The sequence below is a fragment of the Gorilla gorilla genome, chromosome 20, assembly GCF_029281585.2.
Source record: "Gorilla gorilla gorilla isolate KB3781 chromosome 20, NHGRI_mGorGor1-v2.1_pri, whole genome shotgun sequence".
Lineage (NCBI taxonomy): Eukaryota > Metazoa > Chordata > Mammalia > Primates > Hominidae > Gorilla > Gorilla gorilla.
The window spans coordinates 60,006,913-60,031,326 of record NC_073244.2 but is presented as its reverse complement, the minus strand read 5'-3'; the positions used below and the strand labels follow the sequence as shown (position 1 = coordinate 60,031,326).

Below are 24,414 nucleotides of genomic sequence, written 5' to 3'. Positions count from 1 at the left end.
TAGCATGAGAGGCCATTTATTGTTCAGGGGCTGAGCCCCCCTGTTTTGGGGGGGTTCCTGCACTGCTGCCTCCCCCCATTGTTCCCGTGGACCCCTCAAGTGGCAGGTTGCTGAGATGATCGTGGAGGGAGCACATCTTCAAGTGTAGATGGTCCAGAGTGGCCATCTTCTCCCTGTCATGAGGCAGCGGGGAGTTGATGGCGGCATGGCTAGGTGCTGGGGTGTTGGAGTGGAAGGGGAGATCAGGCCCTTTCCCCAAGATCTCACCCTCCTCCCATGCCCTCAGCCTCCTTCCTCACTCTGGCTTCATCTTGTCTGTCAGCAGTAGGTTCTTGGCCCGCAGGGCCTCGTCTTGGGCCAGCCGAAGGGTGGAGCTCAGGGCCTCTGCCCTGACGTGTTTGGCTAAGGCCTGGCGCTCCAGCTCCTGGGGAGAGGAGCGTAGGCGTAGCTGGGCTTGCTGGACTGGTCTGGGGGTGGAGGGGGAACTGGATTGCGGAGGGCAAAGGGTAGGGTCTCATGGGGCCCACATTTCTCCCTCAGAGTTTCCCATCATGCCTTGAGCTTGAGACTGACCCCAGCATCCCACAATGCACTGGTCTCCAGATTCCGCTGTGGACTAAATCTGTGTCTGTCCTATTGTCTGTCCCATGATGCGCTGACCTATGTCCCAGCAAGCACTAAGTCAGTGCCTATCGTCTGTCTCCTAAGCTCATGAACTATCCTCCATTTGATAGGTGTATGCGCCCCAGTATTCTACCACATGGTGGCCTCCTACATCCCATAATTTAGAAGACCCCACATCTCCTTATCCATTAGACCAGCACCTCTCACACAAAAGTCCTGGCCGGGCGCAGTGGCTCACACCTGTAATCCCAGCACTTTGGGAGGCCGACACGGGTGGATCACTTAAGGTCAAGAGTTCGAGACCAGCCTGGCCAACAGGGTGAAACCCCATCTCTACTAAAACTACAAATATTAGCTGGGCGTGGTGGTGTATGCCTGTAATCCTGGCTGCTCAGGAGGCTGAGACACGAGAATCGTTTGAACCTGGGAGGTGGAGGTTGCAACGAGCCAAGATGGCGCCACTGCACTCCAGCCTGGGGCAACAGAGCGAGACTCTGTCTCCAAAAATAAAAGGCCGGGCGCAGTGGCTCACGCCTGTAATCCCAGCACTTTGGGAGGCTGAGGCAGGAGGATCATGAGATCAGGAGATCGAGAGCATCCTGACTAACACGGTGAAACCCTGTCTCCACTGAAAACACAAAAAATTAGCCAGGTATGGTGGCGGGCGCCTGTAGTCCCAGCTACTCGGGAGGCTGAGGCAGGAGAATAGCGTGAACCCAGGAGGCAGAGCTTGCAGTGAGCCGAGATTGTGCCACTGTACTCCAGCCTGGGCGACAGAGCGAGACTCCATCTCAAAACAAACAAACAAACAAAAAACAGTCCTTAGTGCCCTGGTTCTCTATGTACAACTGCACCAAGCCCCATTTCCTCTCATGTATTAGTCCTATAGCTCGGCCACATCAATGTCCCACAGTGCCTCACTTGTCTGTCTCACCCACTACAACATAATCCTATAGTACATTAGGTCAATATCCCATAATACAGTGCACTAGGGCTCAAGTTCCACCAACTATTGGGCTGAGTGTGTTGTGCAATGCCCCAGGAAGAGCTGTGGTTCCATTTCCCATAACGCATCAGCTAACTGGGACCTACAGTCACTGGGTCTCCTATTTTACCTCAATATAGCTGACCCCAATGATCTTGTACAATGCACCGCCTCTCTAAAAGTTTAGAGAAAATCAGGCCTATGTTCCATGAAGCTTTAGACTGGTGTCTGTCTCGTGTCCCACAATGCACTAGATCCAACGTCCCATCATGCTTTAGGCCCAAGTTCATCTTCCGAGGTATCGTAATGATTGGCCTGTGACTCACTCACCACCAAACTGCTTGTCCATCTCCCCATGCATTAGGGCCAAGTCCTCCCCCAGTGCCTGCTGCTCCCAGCTCAGCCCTTCCCCTTCTGCCACACACCAGCAGTACCCTTGAGTCCGGGGTTCCCCTCCCCTTGCCCCAACAGAAAAGTAAAGTGGGACATGGTGGCCCATATTCCCTGGTACCAGAATCTTCTTGTGTAGCCTCTGACAGCTGGGACAGGCAGGAGTCAGGCCCCTCTGCTTCACCTCGTCCACTAGTGAGGTCAGTGCTCGGTCCAGCAGCTGCTGCAGGGACTCCGTAGACAACTGCGACCCCTGGCTGGGGGAGGGGCGGTCACCAGATAAAGAGGCCCAGTACCAACTCCAGGATGCCCCATGCCCCATGCTCACCTGTGGAGCCTCCATTTGGCCTCGTTTCCAGTATGCACCCTATGCAACCTTCCCAGCATGCACTGTGCACCAGCTGTCCCTTGGTTTCCATGGTGCTCTGGGGATCACTACTCCTTTTTTTTTGAGACGGAGTCTGGCTCTGTTACCCGGGCTGGAGTGCAGTGGCGCAATCTTGGCTCACTGCAACCTTCACCTACCGGGTTCAAACGATTCTCCTGCGTCTGCCTCCCAAGTAATTGGGACTACAGGCATGTGCTGCCACATCCGGCTAATTTTTGTATTTTTAGTAGAGACGGGGTTTCACCATGTTGGCCAGGATGGTCTTGATCTCCTGACCTCGTGATCTGCCCACCTCGGCCTCCCAAAGTGCTGGGATTACAGGCGTGAGCCACCGGGCCCGGCCCTTTTTTTTGTTGTTGTTGAGATGGAGTCTCGCTCTGTCACCCAGGCTGGAGTGCGGTGGCACGATCTTGGCTCACTGCAACCTCTGCCTCCTGAGTTCAGCGATTCTCCTGCCTCAGCCTCCTGAGTAGCAGGTATTACAGGCACCCGCCAGCACACCTAGCTAATTTTTGTGTTTTTAGTAGATATGGGGTTTCACCATGTTGGCCAGGCCGGTCTTAAACTCCTGACCTCCGGTGATCCTTCCACTTGGCCTCCCAAAGTGCTGGGATTACAGGCGTAAGCCACCACGCCCAGCCGGAGTCACTATTCCTAAAGGCACCAGACAGCCCTCAGTTTGCAAAGGCCGTCAAGAACTAACATTTCCCATAATACACCAGTGAAACTCGATTTCATGTTGTACTGTGAGTCCCCCTTTCCTACAATGGACCTTCCCACAATGGGCCAAAAATGGTGTATCCCTCAGCTCTCACAATACACCAAGGTCTCACTTCCCCCTCAGTGCACTGAAACCCTGCCTCCCCTCATGTTCACATCCCAGCCTTCCCACAATGCACTGGAAATATGATGCTTAAAATGTACCAAGTTGTTTTTTTTTTTGAGATGGAGTCTTGCTGTCGCCCAGGCTGGAGTGAAATGGCACGATCTTGGCTCACTGCACCCTCCACTTCCCAGGTTCAAGAGATTCTTTGGCCTCAGCCTCCCAAGCAGCTGGGATTACAGGTGCTCACCACCACACCCAGCTAATTTTTGTATTTTTAGTAGAGATGGGGTCTCACCATGTTGGCCAGGCTGGTCTCAAACTCCCGACCTCAGTGATCTGCCCCTCTTGGCCTCCCAAAGTGCTGGGATAACAGGTGTGAGCCACTGCGTCTACCCTTTTAATTTTATTTTTATTTTTTTGAGACACAGTTTCACTCTACCTACCAGGCTGGAGTGCAGTAGCGTGATCTTGGCTCACTGCAACCTCCGCCTCCCGGGTCCAAGTGAATTTCTTTTTTTTTTTTTTTTTTTTTTTTTTGAGATGGAGTCTCGCTCTGTCTCCCAGGCTGGAGTGCAGTGGCGCGATCTCAGCTCACTGCAAGCTCCGCCTCCCGGGTTCACGCCATTCTCCTGCCTCAGCCTCCCTAGTAGCTGGGACTACAGGCACCCGCCACCACGCCCGGCTAATTTTTTTTGTATTTTTAGTAGAGGCGGGGTTTCACCATGTTAGCCAGGATGGTCTCGATCTCCTGACCTTGTGATCTGCCTGCCTTGGCCTCCCAAAGTGCTGGGATTACAGGCATGAGCCACCGCGCCCAGCCTGGTCCAAGTGAATTTCATGCCCCAACTTCCTGAGTAGCTGGGATTACAGGCACGCGCCACCACGCCCAGCTAATTTTTGTATTTTTAGTAGATACAGGGTTTCACCACGTTGGCCAGGCTAGTCTCGAACTCCTGACACCAAGTGATCTGCCCACTTTGGTCTCCCGAAGTGCTGGGATTACAGGCGGGAGCCACCGCGCCCGGCCTGCACCAAGTTTCTCTTGAGTTCCACAAGACACTGATTCTACCTTGTAGAGTGGGAACAAATGAGGCTTCTAGTGCAGCAGGACCGGCTGTTTCTACAATGCACTGGGATACCTTGTCTCCCAAAATGAACAGCGCCCCACCCTTCACTAATGTCCCATCTCCTTCCGCATCTCCTTTAATGTCCTATCCACAAGGCTTCCAGAGGCAAGCCCAGCCCCGTTACCTGGCACAGCGGGCACAGTTGCCTTGGTGGGACCGATCCAGGTTCATGGAGAGGTCAGGCCCTCTTCGAGAGTTCTGAAATTGCCGCCCGAACTCCTCCAGAATGGGTTTCAGTGGGCCCAGCCCCTCCAGTTCGCTCCTCAGTGAAGCCACAGACACTGCTGACCGCTCCACCCTGAGGCATGAGTAACCAGTGCTGCCGGGTCGTCTCTTCAGCGGTATAACCCTGGCAAGACTCCACCCATTATTAGCCCACCACTTGCGTCTCCATCTGGTCAGCAATTCTCCACCCTGCCCTCCCCTCTCTGCTCTGACTGGCCTCACTTTTTGTATTTTACTTTATGTTATGTAATTTATCTATTGACTATTTTGAGCCAGGGTCTGGCTCTGTGGCCCAGGCTGGAGTGCAGCAGCACCATCATAGCTCTCTGAAGCCTTGAACTCCTGGGCTCAAGCGATCACTCTTGCCTCAGCCTCCCGAGTGGCTAGGACTACCAGGGTGCGACACCACACCACTCCCAGCTAATTTATTAATTGTTTGTAGAGATGGGGTCTCCGCTATGTGGCCCAGGCTTGTCTTGCACTCCTGGCCTCAAGTAATCCGCCCACGTCGGCCTCCCAATGTGCTGGGATTATAGATGTGAGCCACCTCACTGGGCCACCTTTTGTAGATTACTGTTTGGAATGCCCCTCCTAGTTCTCTAATTGATTTTCTCGGATCCCACTTGACCCCACCCTTTGCCCTTTTAAGGTATAGACCACACCCCTTCTCTAATTGATTCCACCCCTCAGGCCTTATTAGGGCTGATGCAACCCTTCCTGCTCTCTAATTGGTGTTTCCCCATGTCGGTATATGTTCCGGAATGCCTGGCCATAGCTGATTGGCCTACCCATTTCCCTCAAGACCCCGCCCTCAGGTTGGGATTGCCCTGCCCCTTCCGGTCTTCCCATGCACTGGCCCCAATCCTCACATGGTGCACAGCTCATCCGCCCGACCTCGCAGCTCCTGCAAGCCCCGCGCCGTCTGTGCCTGTTCATGCTGTGCCCGCTCCCACTGGCCTAGGAAGCCGTCGACCCTGCCGCCCAGGCCCCCGAGCAGCCGCAGGGCTTCCTGCACCGCCCCCTCCTCCTGATGCCACCGGGCGGTCAGTGAGGACACCTCTCTCCTGGAGGGGCAGAGGAGGGGAATGGGTAGGGGCTAGGCTTCGACAGGTCCCCACCTACCCCCACGAGATAGGTGGGACAGGACTCACCTATCTCGCCCCACTGAGACCATGCCCGTGGCTCCAGACCCACCCAGGTCACCAAATTTTATTGCACCCTCCATTTGGTGAAATTTGGTCGTGTCCTCCAGAGCCCCGCCTTTATCCCCTTCCTTTATTGGCTGTTTTGGCCCTTTCCTGGTCAGGTCCCCAACCTCTACCTGGGCTCCTCCAGACACTGGCCCCCCAAGGCACTGCCCACCCTACTCTGCCCCACTTGGTGCCTCCAGGACCACTCCTCTCCTAAGCCCCGCCCACCTTAGTTTCACCAGGCCTGGACCTGCCTCCCAGCAGCCCAGAACTCAAAAGTTCCTTATTCTGTCCCTCCCTTGCTCAGGTCACTGCCTTCGGGGCACTCCCTCCTCTGCTCTTGGAGACCCCAGCCTTGTCGCCTTCCGGTTAAGATCTAGGCCGGGCGCGGTGGCTCACGCCTGTAATCCTAGCACTTTGGGAGGCCGAGGCGGGCGGATCACGGGGCCAGGAGATCGAGACCATCCTGGCTCACACGGTGAAACCCCGTCTCTACTAAAAATACAAAAAAATAGCCGGGCGTGGTGGTGGGCGCCTGTAGTCCCAGCTATTGGGGAGGCTGAAGCAGGAGAATGGCGTGAACCCGGGAGGCGGAGCTTGCAGTGAGCCAAGATGGCGCCACTGCACTCCAGCCTGGGCGACAAGCGAGACTCCGCCTCAAAAGAAAAAAAAAAAACGATCTTTGAGGAACCTCCCCTGTGTCCCCGCCCACTGCAGCTCCTGGAGACTCCTCCCGTGTCTCTACCCACCTTCGTTCCTCGAGGCTCCTCCCATGTTCCCGCCCACCTCAGGTCCCCGAGGCTCCACCCATGTCACCGCCCACCTCAGCTACTTGAGAACCCCCGTCCCTTGGGTCCCGCCCACCGCATCTCCTCGAGGCTCCACCCCTGAGTCCCCGCCGATCTCGTTTTCGAGGCTCCGCCCCTAGGTCCCGCCCACCTCAGCTCTTCGATGCCGGTGAACAGCTTCTGCAATTCCTGCTCGCTCACGTAGGGGCCCTCGCCTGCCCGAGGCCCCATTCCCCAGCCTGCGGGGACCAGGCCGTGCGGCCGCGAGGGTTTGTCGGGACTCCCTGGCGGGCCGGGGCAGCACTGGGACATGGCGGCGGGGCCCAGGCCGTTCCAGGAGAGGCCAGCCTCCGGCTTCTGCTTCTCCTCCGGCTCCTGCAGCTCGGCCTCCTGCCGTCGCGGCGTCTCATCCTGCAGCTGCTGCTGGAGGTAACGCAGCTTCTCCTGGGCGGTAAGGGAGGACGGGGTCACAGCGTCCAGCCACTTTCCTCCCGCAACCACCTCCACCCCAAAATCCGCTCCAGTACTCCCCGAGATTGGAAGTAGAACGCCTGTGGGGACAGTATGTTGGAAGTCTCACTGGCTGTCATTAGGGAGGGGAGGCACCATTTGAGGCCCAGTTGGACTCCAATTCCCGCTGACCTCCCACAGCCTGCCTCCAGGTATCCACCCGGCCCTCCAAGCCTTCCAGGCGTCAAATACCAGTCCCGGCCACTTGGCAAGAACAACTGAAGCTTTCTCAGCATTTTGTTGGAAAATGAGTGGGCATGTGGACAGGACGGGCCTTCTCACCTGAAGTCCAGCTCGAGTCTCTTTCTGGGACCTGAATGTGACTGCAGGGCAAGAGTCCCCCATCTGGGTGTTGGAGCCTCATTTGAATCCCTCTTATCAGCGAGTTCTAAGGATGACTATGTGCACGAAGGTGCAGTGTGGTGGTAGTGTCGGGGCAGGGAGTTCCACCTAAAAGTGTATCTTGAGTCCCTCGTGCATCTGACCTCCTCCCACAAATCCTGGGACTGCCCCCTAGCCCTTACCTCCAGCAGGGCAGAATTCTGCTTCAAGACGTTGGTTTTGATTTCAGCATCTTCCACAGACCGGGTCACCTTCCAGCAGTTCTCCTGGGTCAGACACCAGGGCGAGGGCCCTGCCTTCCCATTCCAGTTCCGCCTCCCAACCCTTAGCCTGTCTGTTTCCATACAGGCTCCAGGCCTCCTAGCACCCCAGTACAAGACACACTCACCAGCTCATTTCCTTGGCTAAAGGGATGGCTTCCTCCTTAGCCAGATGTGCCAGAGTGGCACCCCTCCACTTCCTCCCACCTCTCTTCGGTCCACCTATTCCATTTCTCCTCTTTCTTTTCTTTTCTTTTTTTCTTTTGAGACTGAGTCTCGCTCTGTCGGCCAGGCTGGAGTGCAGTGGCGCAATCTTGGCTCACTGCAACTTCCACCTCGTGGATTCAAGCAATTCTTCTGCCTCAGCCTCCAAAGTAGCTGAGATTACAGGTGCCCGCCACCACACCTGGCTAATTTTTGTATTTTTAGTAGAGATGGGGTTTCACCATGTTGGCCAGGCTGGTCTCAAACTCCTGACCTCAGGTGATCTGCCTGCCTCGGCCTCCCAATGTGCTGGGATTACAGATGTGAACCACTGTACCCAGCCTCCTCCCCTCTTTCTCCCACCCTGTTCTTACTCCCATTCCCCTCTCCCCATCCATTCGTGCGTCCCACTGGCTCACCTTGAGTTGAATGCAGTACCCCTCCAACTCTTCTGCCTCTTGCCGCCTTCTCTCCAGATTCTCGCTCAGCACAGAACACTCGCTCTGGAGCATGGAAGGAGGAGAGGTTAGCCAAGGACACGAGGGGACAGCCTGTGGAAAAGAAGATCTGGGCCTGGGAAGGTTCCTCTTCTTTCTGAGCCTCAAGCTCCCCAACTGAGCTATGGGTGCATTCTGCTGGAGGCAGGCTCCAAGAAGGGAACTTGGCCCTGGAGGAAGGGCAGGTGTTGGATATAGGTGGTCCTCACACCTGCAGAGACTGCACATGCTGGTTAACCCGGTTGGTCTTTTCCTTCAAGCTGGTGATGGAGTCTTTAGCGCGGACCAATCCACTGTTGACCCCACTCTGGGGAAGAATGGGAGACAGGTGAGTTAGTGGGTATGTGGGGGCAAGCCCCAAGCCCAGGAAGAATTCCAGAACTGGGAGGCTGTGTTTACACCTTGATTTTGCCCTGGAATGGCTGTGTGACTTGGAGCCAAGGGCTATACCTCTGATTCTTAGCATTCCTGCGTGGCAAACCCAGGGCATAAATGACCTTTCTTCATGGTGGGCTGGGAGAAAAATAGGATCCAGGAGGGAATGGGGGATGGAGGTGGGGTGCTCAGACACGTGGAGGAAGAAGGATGGACTCAACCAAACACTGAGCTAAATGTCCTTGGGGGCCAGGTGCCGTGGCTCACTCTGGTAATCCCAGCATTTTGGGAGGCCGAGGTGGGTGGATCACTTGAGGTCAGGGGTTCAAGACCAACTTGGCCAACATGGTGAAACCCCAACTCTACTAAAAATACAAAAATTAGCCAGGCATGGTGGTGCCTTTAATCCCAGCTACTTGGGAGGCTGAGGCAGGAGAACTGCTTGAACCTGGGAAGCGGGGGCTGCAGTGAGCTGAGATTGCACCACCGTACTCCAATCTGGGCGACAGAGCGAGTCTCCGTCTAAAGAAAAAAAAAAGTCCTTGGGGTCCACAGCTTAAAAAGATAAACTTTGAAAACACATGCCCTTTCTCTCCAGGAACTGGTGAATTACAAAGGAAGCCACTTTTCAGATATCAACACTTGCTATGCACCAAGCACTTGTCTTGTCTTTTATTCTTCACAACTCCGCCTCTTGAGGTTATTTGGCCTATTTTACAAGTGAGACAAATGGGTCTCAGAAATGGGATATCCCTTGTCTTCCCAAGCACTCAGCACATTAGATGACCTCATCAGAATCTAGATTCAGAACCCTTGTTTTAAACCATGACACCATGTGGCCTCTGGTCATCATTACTTTATATCACATAAAGTGTTGTGCGACTCCTGCCAATCTGTGGTTCAGGAGGGATGCATGTGGTAGGATCCAGTCTCCCAGCTTGGACAGTTACAGAAGCCTTAGCCTGGCACATGACTGCCCAACCAGAGACTACATTTCCCAGGTTTCCTTGCAGCTAGGTGTGGCCATGTGACTAAGTTCTGGCCAATGGAATGTGAGTGGAAATAATGTAGTCAATTTATTTTTGGGGGAGGTGTGGGGGGAGGTCTCTCATTATTACCCTGGCTGGTGTGGAGCGGTACTATCATAGCTCACCAGCTCCTGGGCTGAAATGATCCTCCTGCCTCAGCCTCCCAAGTTGCTAAGAGTATAGGTGCTTGCTACTATGCCCAGCAAAATTTTAAGATGTTTGGTATAGATGGGTTCTCACTGCATTACCCAAGCTGGCCTCAAACTCCTGGGCTCAAGTGATCCTTTTGTGTCTGCCTGTAAGTGTTGGTCTTACAGGCATGAGCCACTGTGCCCAGCCTCCTTTTTTCTCTCTCTTTTTTTTTTTTTTTTTAGCCTACATCATTACTTAGACTGTGCAGAATTATAGTCAATTTCTGAGTCATCCCTTAAAGGAAAAGAGTGAGAACTTTCCCTTTTTCTCTCATTTCACTGGAATGCACAATTGAGGGCTGTCTTGGACCAGCAGATAGAGGACACAATGAAACAGAAGAAGCCTGAATCCTTGACATGGAGCCACCATACTCCATTCCAACCACCTGTGAAGACTTTCAGGGTGAGACATTACATCTTCTGTGTTATTCAAGCTGTGCTATTTTGTGTTTTTTTGTTACAGTAGTCAAATGTATAACTTCAATATCATTGACATTTTTTTTTTTTTTTTGACAGAGTCTTGCTCTTTTGTCAGGCTGGAGTGCAGTGGCATGATCTCAGCTCACTGCAACCTCTCACTCCCAGGTTAAAGCCATTCTCCTGCTTCAGCCTCCCGAATAGCTGGGACTACGGGCGTGCACCACCACACCAGGCTAATTTTTTGTATTTTAGTAGAGACAGGGTTTCACCATGTTGGCCAGGATGGTCTTGATCTCCTGACCTCGTGATTCGCCCACCTCGGCCTCCCAAAGTGCTGGGATTACAGGCGTAAGCCACCGTGCCCAGCCTATCATTGACATTCTTATTTCACACTTGAAGGAAAAGAGACCCAGAGAGCCCTCTGCCAGCTGTTTATGACCAGTTCCAGCCGATGGAAGGGAAGTGGGCACTGGTCGATGTGTGGAAAAGACAGGCATGATCTCTTCCCCTGTTCCCCCTGCTTAATGGCTAGAAGGCAGTGGCGAGAGCAACTGTCTAGAAATGGCTGAGCAACCAGAACGTAGACACCTGTAACCTGCTGCATTTGAAGAGCAGAGCTACTAAGCTTATCAAGCATTTTATGTGCAAAAAAGGAGTTCTCTTGGTTTCTCTCATGGTTGCTGAACTAATACACAAAAGATAGACAGAATAAGTTTCCTTCCTTGTGAGATGGAGGCAGCAACACATTTCTTGCATGATTGCTCTGGGGAAGAAGTGTGATAAGAAATATTGTATCCAGTTAACATCAGCAAAATGGTGGATTAAATAATTCAGGCCAGGCACAGTGGCTCACACCTGTAATCCCAACACTTTGGGAGGCCGAGGTGGGTGGATCACTTGAGGTCAGGAGTTCGAGACCAGCCTGACCAACGTGGTGGAGCCCCGTCTCTACTAATACAAAAATTAGCCAGGCGTGGTGGCGGGCACTTGTAATCCCAGTTACTTGGGAGGCTGACACAGGAGAATCGCTTGAATCCGGGAGGCGGAGGTTGCAGAGAGCCTAGATGGCGCCATTGCACTCCCGCCTGGGCGACAGAACGAGATTCCATCTCAAAAAAAAAAAAAAAAAGGAATTCAAAAATTCCACCCCTCCATAAAAACAGTGAAAAAACTAACAAAAACCATAAGAAGCAGTTTGTTCACAATTCTGGAAATTCACCAAAGGCTTGCAGCAACTCAAGGAGTATTTATTCAAGAAAAGTGACTCTCGATAAAAACGGCAAGACTTGAGGAATTTTAACTTATCCTGGTCCTATCTCCCACTCCCTAGCTCAGCAGGAACCCTGGAAAATAACAGCCCACATTTCCCACAGGGAGGAAGCAGAATGAAACCAGAACTCATTCAAAGCCTCATAACCCAAAGAAGAGTCATTCTATGATTGTTAAGTGATGCCTGGGAAGACCCCACACAGGATATTTGTCTTCCCTTTTCAGAACTGGCAAAGCCGTGAAAGCATCTCTGATAGTTGAAGGAAAGATTTGGATGTTTGTCCTCTCCAAATCTCATGTTAAAATGTCATCCCTTGCCAGGCACAGTGGCTCACACCTGTAATCCCAGCACTTTGGGAGGCTGAGGCAGGAGGTTCACTTGAGCTCAGGAGTTTGAGAGCAGCCTGGACAACATGGTGAGACCCCATCTCTACAAAAAAAAAAAAAAAAAAAAACAAAAAGTAGCCGGGTGTGGTGGTGTGCACCTGTAGTCCCAGCTCCTCAGGAGGCTGAGGTTGAAGAATCGCTTGAACCTGGGAGGTGGATGTTGCAGTGAGCCGAGATTGCGCCACTGCACTCCAGTCTGGATGACACTGAGATCCTGTCTCAAAAACAACAACAAAAAAATGTAACTCCCAGGCTGAGCGCAGTGGTTCACACCTGTAATCCCAGCACTCTGGGAGGCCAAGGTGGGCAGATCACCTGAGGTCAGGAATTCAAGACTAGCCTGGCCAACATGGCGAAAGCCCGACTCTACTGAAAATACAAAAATTCGCCAGGAATAGTGATGCATGCCTGTAGTCCCAGCTACTCGGGAGGCTGAGGCAGGAGAATCGCTTGAACCCGGGAGGTGGAGGTCGCAGTGAACCGAGATCATGCCACTGCTCTCCAGCCTGGGCGACAGAGCAAAACTCCATCTCAAAAAAAACAAAAACCAAAAAACTTGTGTGGCATCTCCTTGCTCCTGCTCTTGTCAAGTGATATGCTGGCTCCATCACCTTTTGCTATGAGGCCCTCACCAAAAGCTGAGCAGATGTTGGCACCATGTTTATCAGATAGCCTGTGAACCATAAGCCAATTAAACCTCTTTTATTTATACCCAGCCTCGAGTATTCCTTTATAGCAATGCAAGAATGGACTAACATGGAGTGGGAGAGGGAACATTTGTAAAGAAAAAAAAAATTTACGCTTGTTTTAATGTTGCTACTGCCGAAGGCAATGGATAACAGTTGGGGTAAATAATAAAAAGCAAAAAATCTTAAAAGGAAAATCTGATGGACATATCTGTAGAAGCCTTGAAATGTTCCAACAAATTCCTAGGAATGTAGAAAGCCATTGGCCTGTGTAGGGTTGTGTACATGCTTGGGAAAGTTCTGAGAAGGCCCCAAGCTTTTCACCTCTGGCTGACCTTGAAACCTTGAAACGCTGCACAAGCAGGAAGGGAAGGCTAAGGTAGAGTTGTAAATTGTCTGAGTGTTAAAGGTGTGCCTCATCAGGCACACAGAGTGCCATTTGGCAAAGACTAGAAGATTTTGTTGTTGTTCCAGTTTAAGGAAATGTCTCTCCAATCATTAGCTAACCACTAAAATTAGAGAACAGAGACTTCAGTGGCCAAACATGACAAAGAACACAGATATTACAGAAATAGTTCAGAAAAGTCTGTTTTTTAAAAAGCAACTACAGGCCAGTTGCAGTAGCTCACACCTGTAATTCCAACAATTTGGGAGGATGAGGTGGGAGGACTGCTTGAGCCCAGAAGTTCAAGACCAGCCTGAGCAACATAGTAAAACCTAATCCCTTTAAAAATAGTAATAAAATAGGCCGGGCGTGTTGGCTCATGCCTGTAATCCCAGCACTTTGGGAGGCTGAGGCGGGTGGATCATGAGGTCAGGAGATCGAGACCATCCTGGCTAACATGGTGAACCCCGTCTCTACTAAAAAATACAAAAAATTAGCTGGACGTGGTGGCGGGCGCCTGTAGTCCCAGCTACTCGGGAGGCTGAGGCAGGAGAATGGCGTGAATCCGGGAGGCGGAGCTTGCAGTGAGCCGAGATTGCGCCATTGCACTCCAGCCTGGGCAACAAAGCAAGACTCCATCTCAATAATAATAATAAGAATAAAATAAAATTAGCTGAGCTTGGTAGTGCACACCTATAGTCCCAGCTACTCAGAAGGCTGAGGCAGGAGGACCCCTTAAGCCTGGGAGTTAGAGGCTGCAGTGGGCCACAATCATGCCACTGTACAGTGGCCTGGGCAACAGAGCAAGATCATGTCTCAAATAATAATAAAAATAAATAAATAAAAATAATAAAATAAAAAGCAACTATAACAAGCAGTAATAACAACAAATCCTTATGAGTGGGGAGAATCTGTTTCTAGGGTTGCTACATTATGATACTTTATTTTTTATTGTATTTTTTTTTTTTTTGAGACAGAGTCTCCCTCTGTCCCCCAGGCTGGAGTGCAGTGGCATGATCTCGGCTCACTGCAACCTCTGCCTCCTGGGTTCAAGCGATTCCCCTGCCTCAGCCTCCCCAGTAGCTGGGACTACAGGCGCCCGCTGCCACGCCTGGCTAATTTTTGTATTTTTAGTAGAGATAGGGGTTTCACCATATTGGTCAGGCTGGTCTCGAACTCCTGACCTCAGGTGATCTGCGTGACTTGGCCTCCCAAAGTGCTGAGATTACAGGCGTGAGCCACCGTTCCCTGCTACATTATGATACTTTAAATGGCCAGTTTTCAGGCCGGGCACGGTGGCTCACACCTGTAATCTCAGCACTTTGGGAGGCCAAGGCAGGTGGATCACCCGAGGTCAGGAGTTTGAGACCAGCCCAGCCAACATGGGTAAACCCTGTCTCTGCTAAAAATCCAAAAATTAGGCATGGTGGTGCACACCTGTAATCCCAGCTACTGGGGAGGCTGAGTCAGGAAAATTGCTTGAACCTGGGAGTCAGAGGTTGCAGTGAGCCAAGATCGTGCTGCTGCACTCAAGCCTGGGTGATAGAGCGAGACTCCATCTCAAAAAAAATAAAAAATAAAAAATGGCCAGTTTTCAACAAAAAAGTTATAAGGCATGCAAAGAAAAAAAACTATGGCCTATACAATGGAGGACAAACAAGCAGTCAAGAGAAACTGTTCAGGGGTAGGATGGCGGGGGCAGATTTGGACTTACTAGGCAAACACTTTAAATCAGCTACTTTAAATATGTTCAAAGTGCTAAAGGAAACCATTCCTAAATAACTAAAGGAAATGAGAGAATAATGTCTCACCAAATAGGGCATATCACTAAAGAGATAAACATTATTAAAAGAAACCAAATAGAAATTATAGGGTTGAAGGGCCAGGCGCAATGGCTCACACCTGTAATCCCAGCACTTTGGGAGGCCAAGGCAGCCGGATCACGAGGTCAAGAGATCAAGAATATCCTGGCCAACAAGGTGAAACCCCGTCTCTACTAAAAATACAAAAATTAGCCAGGGATGGTGGTGTGCACCTGTAGTGCCAGCTACTCGGGAGGCTGAGGCAGGAGAATCGCTTGAACCCAGGAGGCAGAGGTTGCAATGAGCTGAGATCACACTACTGCACTCCAGCCTGGCAACAGAGACAGGCTCCATCTCAAAAAAGAAATTCTAGGGTTGAAAAGTACAATAACTGAAGTGAAAAATGTACTAGAGGGGGCTCTGTAGCAGAATAATGATTCAGTGAACTTGAACATAGCTCAACTTTGATTATCCAGCCTGAGAAACATGAAAACAAAAAGAATGAAGAAGAATGAATACAGCCTCAGAGACCTATGGATCTGGGAGTCCCAGAAGGAAAGAAAGGGGCAGAAAGAATATTTGAAGAAATAATGGTTGAAAACTTCCAAAACTTGATGATTTGAACATAAATCCACACACCCAAGAAGCCAAATGAACTCCAAATAGGCTCCAGGGGCCGGGCCGAGTGACTCACTGCTGTCATCCCAGGACTTTGGGAGGCTGAGGAGGGTGTATTACTTGAGACCAAGAGCTCAAGACCAGCCTGGCCAACATAGCAAAACCCTGTCTCGTAAAAAACAACAATAAGAAGGCTGGACATGGTGGCTCATACCTGTATTTCCAGCACTTTGGGAGGCCAAGATGGGAAGATCGCTTGAGCCCAGGAGTTTGAGACCAGCCTGGGCAACAAAGTAACACCTGCGTCTCTAAAAATGAAAATGAAAATAAAAACACTTTTAAAATAGTATAAAATGGGCCAGGTGGCTGGGCTTGGTGGCTGACGCCTGTAATCCCAGCACTTTGGGAGGCCAAAGTGGGTGGATTATGAGGTTAGGAGTTTGAAACCAGCCTGGCCAAGATGGTGAAACCCTGTCTCTACTAAAAATGCAAACATTAGCCTGGCGCGGTGGTAGGCACCTGTAGTCCCAGCTACTTGGGAGGCTGAGGCAGGAGAATCGCTTGAACCTGGGAGGCGGAGGTTGCAGTGAGCCAAGATCATGCCATTGCACTCTAGTGTGGGCGACAGAGCGAGACTCCATCTCAAAAAAAAAGAAAAGAAAGAAAGAAAACCATGGACCAATATCCTTTATGAATATAGTCACAAAAATCCTCAACGAAATACTAGCAAACCAAATCCAGCAGCATGTAAAAAGGATTATACATCGTGACCAACTGGGAATTATCCCAGGAATGCAAGGTTGGTTCAACATACTAAAATCAACCAATGACTGGGCATGGTAGCTCATCCCAGCAATTTGAGAAGCTGAGACAGGAGGATCACCTGAGGCCAGAAATTCTAGACCAGCCAGGTCAACATAGTGAGACTCCATCTCTACCAAAAAATTTAAAAATTATCTGGGTACAGTGGCATGTGCTTGTGGTCTCAGCTCCTTGGGATGCTGAGGTGGGAGGATTGTTTGAGCCCAAGAGGTTGAGGCTGCAGTGAGCTATGATGGCACCATTGCACTCCAACCTGGGAAACAGAGAAAGACTCTGTCTCTAAAAATAAATAAATGTTACATACCATATTAATAGAATAAAAGGGAAAAAACCACATGATCATGTCAGTTGAGAAAAAGCTTTTGACAAAATACCGCTCATGATTAAAAAAAAAAAAAACACTCAACAAACTAGAAATAGAAAGGAAGAAAGGAACTTCCTCATCCCAGTAAAGGGCAGCTACAAAAATCCCACAAAATGTGATAGTTTAAAATATGTCCATAAATTCTTTCACATTCCTTTAAAACGTGGAGCCTTATTTGCCTCACTTGAGTATGAGCTGGACTTGGTGACTCACACCTAGGAAATAGAATAAGGCAGGCTAGTTGTGGTGGCTCATGCTTGTAATCCCAGCACTTTGGGAGGCTGAGACAGGCGGATCACCTGAGGTCAGGAGTTCAAGACCAGCCTGGCCAACATGGTGAAACCCTGTTTCTACAAAAAATACAAAAATTAGCTGGGCATGGTGGTACACACCTGTAATGCCAGCTACTCAGGAGGCTAAGGCAAGACAATTGCTTGAACCTGGGAGGCAGAGGCTGCAGTAAGCCCAGATTGCACCACTGCACTCCAGCCTAGGTGACAGAGACTCTGTCTCAAAAAATAAAAAAATAGAATAAAGTAGAATTGATGATATGTGAGGTAAGAGACTACTTCATAAGAGGAACTGTTTCTTATTTGCTCTCTCTTCCTCTAGGGAATGATAGCCTCAATGTCATAAGCAGCCACCTATGAAGAGGCCCATGTAGCAAGGAATTGAGGCCTCCAGCCAAGGGCAGGTGAGTGCCCCATTTTGGTAGCACACCCTCTGGCCCCAGTCCAACCTTCAGGTGACTGCAGCCCCAGCCAAAATCTTGTCTGCAACCTCGTGAGACGCCCTGAGCCAGGCCCACCTAGCTGAGTCCCTCCAAGTTTGTTGTTTGAAGTTTTGGTGTAATTGGTTTCACAGCAATAGAAAGCATTACACAAAGTGTCTTTCTAACCTGAAGACTCAGAAGGTCTTGGGTTTCCTGTGGGTAATTGTTCTGGAAACCAAGGCAACAGGACCTAGGGTCAGCTAATTTCTCCCAGTTACTAGCCATATGACCTCATGGAGGGGACTTCACCTCTCTGTGCCTCTGCTTCCCTACCTGTGAAATGGAGATACAACTAACAACTACCTTCACAGGGTTCCCATTGTCCTTCCTCCTACCTGAAAACTGACACTCTCTCAGCCAGGGTCTCCATCACCGCCTGGTTCTCTGTCCCCCTCTTTCCAGTTCTCTGTCCCCACCCAGCCCCTGTGTCTGTTCCTTCTCTCTCTGGGTCTCTATCCCCCTCCTCTATTTCTGGTCTTCTGTCTCACCCTGATTCAGCTCTGTCCCCCAAATCTCGGAGTCTCTGACTTCTTTTTCCTGAGTCTCTGCCTTTCTACTCTTTAGGTCTCTGTCTTCTTTTTTTTTTTTTTTTTTTGAGATAGAGTCTCACTCTGTCACCAGGCTGGAGTGCAGTGGCACGATCTTGGCTCTCTGCAACCTCCACCTCCCGAGTTCAAGCGATTCTCCTGCCTCAGCCTCCCGAGTAGGTGGGATTACAGGCATGTGCCCCCCTCTGTCTCTGGGTCTCTGTCCTCCTCTCTCTCTGGGTCTCTGTCCTCCTCTCTCTCTGGGTCTCTGTCCTCCTCTCTCTCTGGGTCTCTGTCCTCCTCTCTCTCTGGGTCTCTGTCCTCCTCTCTCTCTGGGTCTCTGTCCTCCTCTCTCTCTGGGTCTCTGTCCTCCTCTCTCTCTGGGTCTCTGTCCTCCTCTCTCTTGGTCTCTGTCCCTCTCTCTCTGGGTCTCTGTCCTCCTCTCTCTTGGTCTTTGTCCCCCTCTCTCTGGGTCTCTGTCCCCCTCTCCCTGGTCTCCCTTCCCCTCTCTCTGGGTCTCTGTTCCCCTCTCTCTCTCTGGGTCTCTGTCTCCCTCTCTCTCTGGGTCTCTCTCTGTCCTCTCTCTCTGGGTCTCTGTGTCCTTCTCTCTGCCTGTCCCCGCCTTCTCTCTGGATGCAGCTCAGGTGCTGGGTGCTGGTTCCAGCTCTTGCTGCCCCCCTCACCTCTCCAGCAGGCACCCCAAGGTCATTACTTTTTCCATTTCACAGAGAAGGAACTTGAAGCCCGTTAGAGGCCGACACTCCCCTGCAGCCCCACAGCGAGCTGGCAGCTGTGTCAGACCTCGATCCTGGCTGCCTGGGGCACTTTCTCAGGCTTCACGATCCAGTGGGGGATGTGACTCAGAAATAGCTCTGGTGGGAGGCAAACGGCTGCAAGTGCTGCCTGAGGGACACTCCCCAAGACAGGGCGGAGAGCTCTTCTGTCTGAGGGAGGAGATGTCTCCCAGACATCCTTCCCAGCCCAGACTCTTTGCCCTGTTCTCTGCAGCTCCTCCTCCTTCCCTGGACCCTCGCCCAGGCTCCCCTCTGGCCTCCCTGCCTCAGTCTCTCCCCTCCAAACATCCCCCACTCAGCCCAAGGGAGTCTTGGGGAGAGAAAGGCCTTTTGCGTTAGTGACAAAAGCAGCAGCCTTCTTGTCTTGGTCCTGCTTTTTACAACCCCTCCAACCTTGACCTTGTGGAGGTTACTACACCACTGTCTACCTTAGTTGTTTCTTTTTTTTTTTTTGAGACGGAGTTTTGCTCTTGTTGCCCAGGCTGGAGTGCAGTGGCACGATCTCGGTTCACTGCAACCTCTGCCTCCCAGGTTCAAGTGATTCTTCTGCCTCAGCCTCCCACATAGCTGGGATTACAGGCATGTGCCACCACGTCCGGCTAATTGTATATTTTTAGTAGAGATGGGGTTTCTCCATGTTGATCAGGCTGGTCTGGAATCACCGACCTCAGGTGATCTGCGCGCCTCAGCCTCCCAAAGTGCTGGGATTACAGGCATGAGCCACCAAGCCCGGCCTCAAAAATTTTTTTTAAAAATTAGCTGGGTGAAGCCGGGAGCGGTGACTCATGCCTGTAATCCCAGCACTTTGGGAGGCTGAGGCAGGCAGATGACAAGGTCAAGAGATCAAGACCATCCTGGCCAACATGGTGAAAACCCCGTCTCTACTAAAAATACAAAAATTAGCTGAGCGTGGTGGCGCGCACCTGTAGTCCCAGCTACTCAGGAGGCTGAGGCAGGAGAATGGCTTGAACCTGGGAGATGGAGGTTGCAGTGAGCTGAGATCACACCACTGCACTGCAGCCTGGCAACAGAGCGAGACTCCATCTCCAAAAAAAAAAAAAATTAGCTGGGTGTGTGGCATGTGCCTGTAGTTACAGCTACTCGGGAGGCTGAGGTGGGAGGATCACCTGGGCCTGGGGAGGCCAAGGCTACAGTGAGCCAAGATTGTGCCTGGACTGTCATGCTGTCACTCCAGCCTGGGCAACAGAACAAGACCCAGTCTCAAAAAAAAAAAAAAAACGAAAGAAAGAAAAAGATTTGTTTAGCTGGGCACAGTGGTGTACACCTGCAGTCCCAGCTACTTGGGAGGTCAAGGTGGAAAGATCACTTAAGCCCAAGGGTTTGAGGTTGCAGTGAGCTATTATCATGCCACTGCACTCCAGCCTGGGCAATAGAGTGAGACCCTGTCTCAAAAAAATAAAATAAAATAAAAAGAAAGAAAAAGAGAGGCCAGGTGCGGTGGTTCATGCCCGTAATCCTAGCACTTTGGGAGGCTGAGGCGGGCGGTCATCTGAGGTCAGGAGTTCGAGACCAGCCTGGCCAACATGGTGAAACCCCATCTCTACTAAAAATACAACAATTAGTCAGGTGTGGTGGCACTCTTGTAATCCCAGCTACTTGGAAGGCTGAGGTGGGAGAATCACTTGAACCCAAGAGGTGGAGTTTGCAGTGAGCCAAGATCACACCACTGTACTCCAGCCTGGCTACAGAGTGAGACTCCATCTCAAAAAATAAAGAAAGGAAAAGAGATATTTGTTAAAAAGAATAAATGTGGCTGGGCATGGTGTTGCACTCCTGTAATCCCAGCACTTTGGGAGGCTGAGGCCCAAAAATTGCTTGAGTTTAAGACCAGATTGCACAACATTGTGAGACCCTGTCTCTACAAAAATTATTATTATTATTATTTTTTTTTTGACAGACTGTCTCTGTGTCGCCCAGGCTGGAGTGCAGTGGCATGATCTCGGCTCACTGCAACCTCCGCCTCCCGGGTTCAAGCAATTCTCCTGCCTCAGCCTCCACAGTAGCTGGGACTACAGGCGCCCACCACCACAGGCACACACCATCAGGCCCAGCTAATTTTTGTATTTTTAGTAGAGACGGGGTTTCACCATATTGGCCAGACTGGTCTCGAACTCCTGACCTCATGATCCACCCGCCTCGGCCTCCCAAAGTGCTGAGATTATAGGTCACTGTGCCTGGCCTACAAAAAAATTTTTTTTAATCAGCCAGGTGTGTGCCTGTGGTCCCAGCTACTCAGAAGGCTGAGATGGGAGGATCCTTTGAGCTCAGGAGTTCGAGGCTGCAGTGAGTTGTGATTGCGCCACTGCACTCCAGCCTGGGAGACAGAGCAAGACCCTGCCTTAAAAATAAATAAACAAAAGCTGGGCATGGTGGCTCACGCCTGTAATCTCAGCACTTTGGGAGGCCGAGGTGGGCAGATCACCTGAGGTCCGGAGTTAGAGACCAGCCTGACCAACATGGAGAAACCCTGTCTCTACTAAAAATACAAAATTAGCTGGGTGTGGTGGCACATGCCTGTAGTCCCAGCTACTCGGGAGGCTGAGGCAGGAGAATGGCTTGAACCTGGCCGGGAAGCAGAGGTTGCTGCGAGCCAAGATCACGCCATTGCACTCCAGCCTGGGCAACAAGAGCGAAACTCTGTCTCAAAAAATAAATAAATAAATAAATAAAATTTAAAAATAAAGGAACGAATGTATGCATCTCCGTTTTACAGATGAGGAAACCAGGGCTCCCTGAACATAGAAAGTGCTAGTGAATCTTATCAGCATCATTAAGATCATGGCTATTGTTAGTGTGGTTCTCAGTATCTGGTAGAGCCTGTTTTAGGCCTGGCCCAGGGGAAGCCAGGTGGGGGGTGAGGATCAGAGGTGCAGTGAGTTAAAGGACCCAGTTGTAACCCTCTATACTTTTGCCAGAAACTCCCTAAATCCCCCTAAATCTTGCTCATCTCTCAGTTTTGCCCCAGATTCTTAGCTGACTCCCCTCAGAGAACTCCTACTCACTCACTAAGGTCCAGTTGCAAGACATCCTCCTCCAGGAAGCTTTCCCTGGTACCCCCCAGCCTGCCTTGAGGGGCCTTTCTCTGGGATCTCCTCCGTTAGGGAATTTCTCACCCTAGTCTGTGTCTTTTGCCCCCACCAGAGTGGGAGCTCCCCAAGCACAGGGATCTGGCCTGTTTCCTGAGCCCAGCCTCACTGGGGACATTTGGGAGTGACTGTATGAACTGAAGACCACCCAGGCCAGGCACGGGGGCTCTCGCCTGTAATCCCAGCACTGTGGGAGGCCGAGGTGGGAGGATCACTTGAGCCCAGGAGTTTGAGACCATCTTGGGCGACACAGTGAGACTGTCTCTAAAGGAAGAAAAAAAAAAGACCAACTCCCAGATTCATGGCTGGTTGTCAGAGAAGGAGGAGGCAGTTCCCAGTTAGTTCCTCTGGGTCTTGAATGACCAGAACATTCTAACTCCAAGTCAAAAACACCCCACCCCCATCCTGAGTATTTGCTACCACCTTGTGGAGGACCTTGGTCGTCCCCAGCGGGTGGTGTGGGGGGCCCTCACCAGGATTTCCGTGATGTCTGCGTCATCCGGATCCCAGGATAGGGTAGGGGAGGCAGGGGGCCCAGCCAGTGTGAGTTGGCCGCTGAGGTCTTCCACTGTGGAGTCTGTCCCCGTGGAGTCAGTGGGCTCCATGGCGGCCAGGTTGAGCAGTGACACGTTGGTGCAGGCCGAGGACCGTTTGAGGTTCAGGCACCAGTGCATGGGCTGGTGGGACATCTGGGGCTCCACCCTACAGAGGAGAAACAGGCAGAAAGGTGGAGAAGCAGCCCCAGGGTGTCTGGGCCCTCCTGCCTTCCTTTCTCCATACCTCACCCCCTGTGACTCCACCCTCACTGTATATAAGTTTCTCCCTTCTCTGTCCCCGCTGCCTACTTTATTCTCCTTCCCCGTGCTGCCTACTTTCTTTCTTTTTTCTTTCTTTCTTTCTTTTTTTTTTTTGAGACAGAGTCTCACTCTGTTGCCCAGGCTGGAGTGCAGTGGCGCGATCTCAGCTCACTGCAACCTCCGACTCCGGGTCCCAGTTCAAGCAATCTCCTGCCTCAGCCTCCTGAGTAGCTGGGGTTATAGGCAGGTGCTATCACACCCAGCTAATTTTAGTATTTTTAGTAGAGATGGCGTTTCACCATGTTGGCCAAGCTGGTTTTGAACTCCTGACCTCATGATCCACCTGCCTCGGCCTCCCAAAGTGCTGGGATTACAGGCGTGAGCCACCGTGCCCGACCACCACTGTCTACTTTCTTCTTCTCCTTCCCCGCTGCCTACTTTCTCCTCCCTTCTCTGCCACCTACTTTCTTCTTCATTCACTAGCCTCCCTTCTCCTTCTTCCCTCCCCACTGGCTTTTTCCTCTCTCCATCCATCCCCATTACCTTCTTCCTCCCTCCATCCATCCCCATTACCCTCTTCCTCTCTACCTCCCTGTGACTTGATGTCTCTTCACTGCTGCCCTCTTTCCTGCCCCCGACCCGCTGGCTTTTCCCCCTCCCCTTCCTCCAGCACCCACAGTCGGACTCCTGCTCTGTTGGAGGTAGTGCTGGGCATTAGAACCATCCCTGACAGGATGCAACAAACCCACCCGTGGAACGACACGGCCTTCTTTTTCTTCGGGATCCCCTTGGCCCGGCTGGTCACCCCCCGGGGAGCCTCTGGGACTAGCTGGGAGCAGCTCTCCACCCCCGTGGGGGTGTCCCCGGCCTCATGGATCTCTTTGGACTGCCAGATCGTCTTCACCACCACGCTCGCCATGGTGTGGGGGTCTGGCTCCCAGGGAGGGGCTCCTTCCTCTGAGACTTCCTACCTACTGTGACCACAGACCCTCAGGATCCACTGTCACCTCAGCCTGCCTCACAAAGGACCCAACCACTGGGCCCCAGTGAGTGGGGGGCACAGGGTAGGGAGAGATGCTGGCCCAGGTCATTCCCCTAGGGTTCTCAGTGGACTCCTCCTGTTCAGGATTCTAGTTACATGCCCAACGTGCCCCCCGTCTTCAGAGCTCCAGTGGATGGATTCATGCTAGCCTGTAACTTAACAATGGGTCAGCCCACGGATTCTTGGGAGAGGTCCAACTTCCCTCTCCCTGAGACTAAGCGTGGGGTCACACAGCCCTGTGCACTTGTACTTGATTCTTCATGTAGCTTCCTGGATTTGACAATTGGCTGGGGTTTGAGAGACTGTGGTCGAAGAGGGCTGAGATCCAGACCCTGACCCGGAGGGTCTCATATTCTATGGGGCGTCGGGGTGGGGGGAAAGGCAATATACAGGTAGATCAACAAAAGAAAGCTAGGTGCGGTGGGCCTCGGGTCAGGGTAGAAGGTGAGGGAGGAGAGGAAGGTGGAGAGTTGGGGCAGGACAGAGGGTGGCATCCCCCTCCCCCGTTTATTTATTTATTATTTTCTTTAATACTTTTTTTTTTTTTTTTTGAGACAGAGTCTCTCTCTGTCATGGAGCCTGGAGTTCAGTGGCGCGATCTCAGCTCATTGCAACCTCCACCTCCCGGGGTTCAACCGATTCTCCTGCCTCAGCCTCCCCAGTAGCTGGGAC

General features: G+C 51.6%; 1 protein-coding gene and 1 long non-coding RNA gene across 12 annotated transcripts; one reads left to right on the top strand and one right to left on the bottom strand.

Annotated features, from left to right (window-relative positions):
• TSKS (testis specific serine kinase substrate) lies at positions 1 to 23,715 on the bottom strand. Of its 11 annotated transcripts, none has more exons than XM_055369899.2 (11): positions 23,450 to 23,711; positions 22,377 to 22,605; positions 8,568 to 8,663; positions 8,279 to 8,362; positions 7,578 to 7,661; positions 6,695 to 6,987; positions 5,435 to 5,629; positions 4,465 to 4,689; positions 2,121 to 2,256; positions 268 to 485; positions 1 to 173 (listed from the first exon to the last, which is right to left on the bottom strand). In XM_055369899.2, the coding sequence occupies exons 1-11, from the start codon at positions 23,617 to 23,619 to the stop codon at positions 17 to 19; spliced, it is 1,887 nt and encodes a 628-aa protein (XP_055225874.1). In that variant the 5' UTR covers positions 23,620 to 23,711; the 3' UTR covers positions 1 to 16. The 11 variants fall into 11 exon arrangements, with proteins under 11 accessions (XP_055225874.1, XP_055225875.1, XP_055225877.1 ...); XM_055369900.2 differs by having other exon boundaries at positions 268 to 467; XM_055369902.2 differs by having other exon boundaries at positions 300 to 485; positions 23,450 to 23,709.
• On the top strand, positions 8,332 to 18,639 carry LOC129528595 (uncharacterized). Its single transcript, XR_008673890.2, has 3 exons — positions 8,332 to 8,684; positions 10,134 to 10,353; positions 17,316 to 18,639. It is a non-coding gene; the product is annotated as an uncharacterized lncRNA (long non-coding RNA).
• Positions 23,716 to 24,414: the final 699 nt, after the last annotated feature.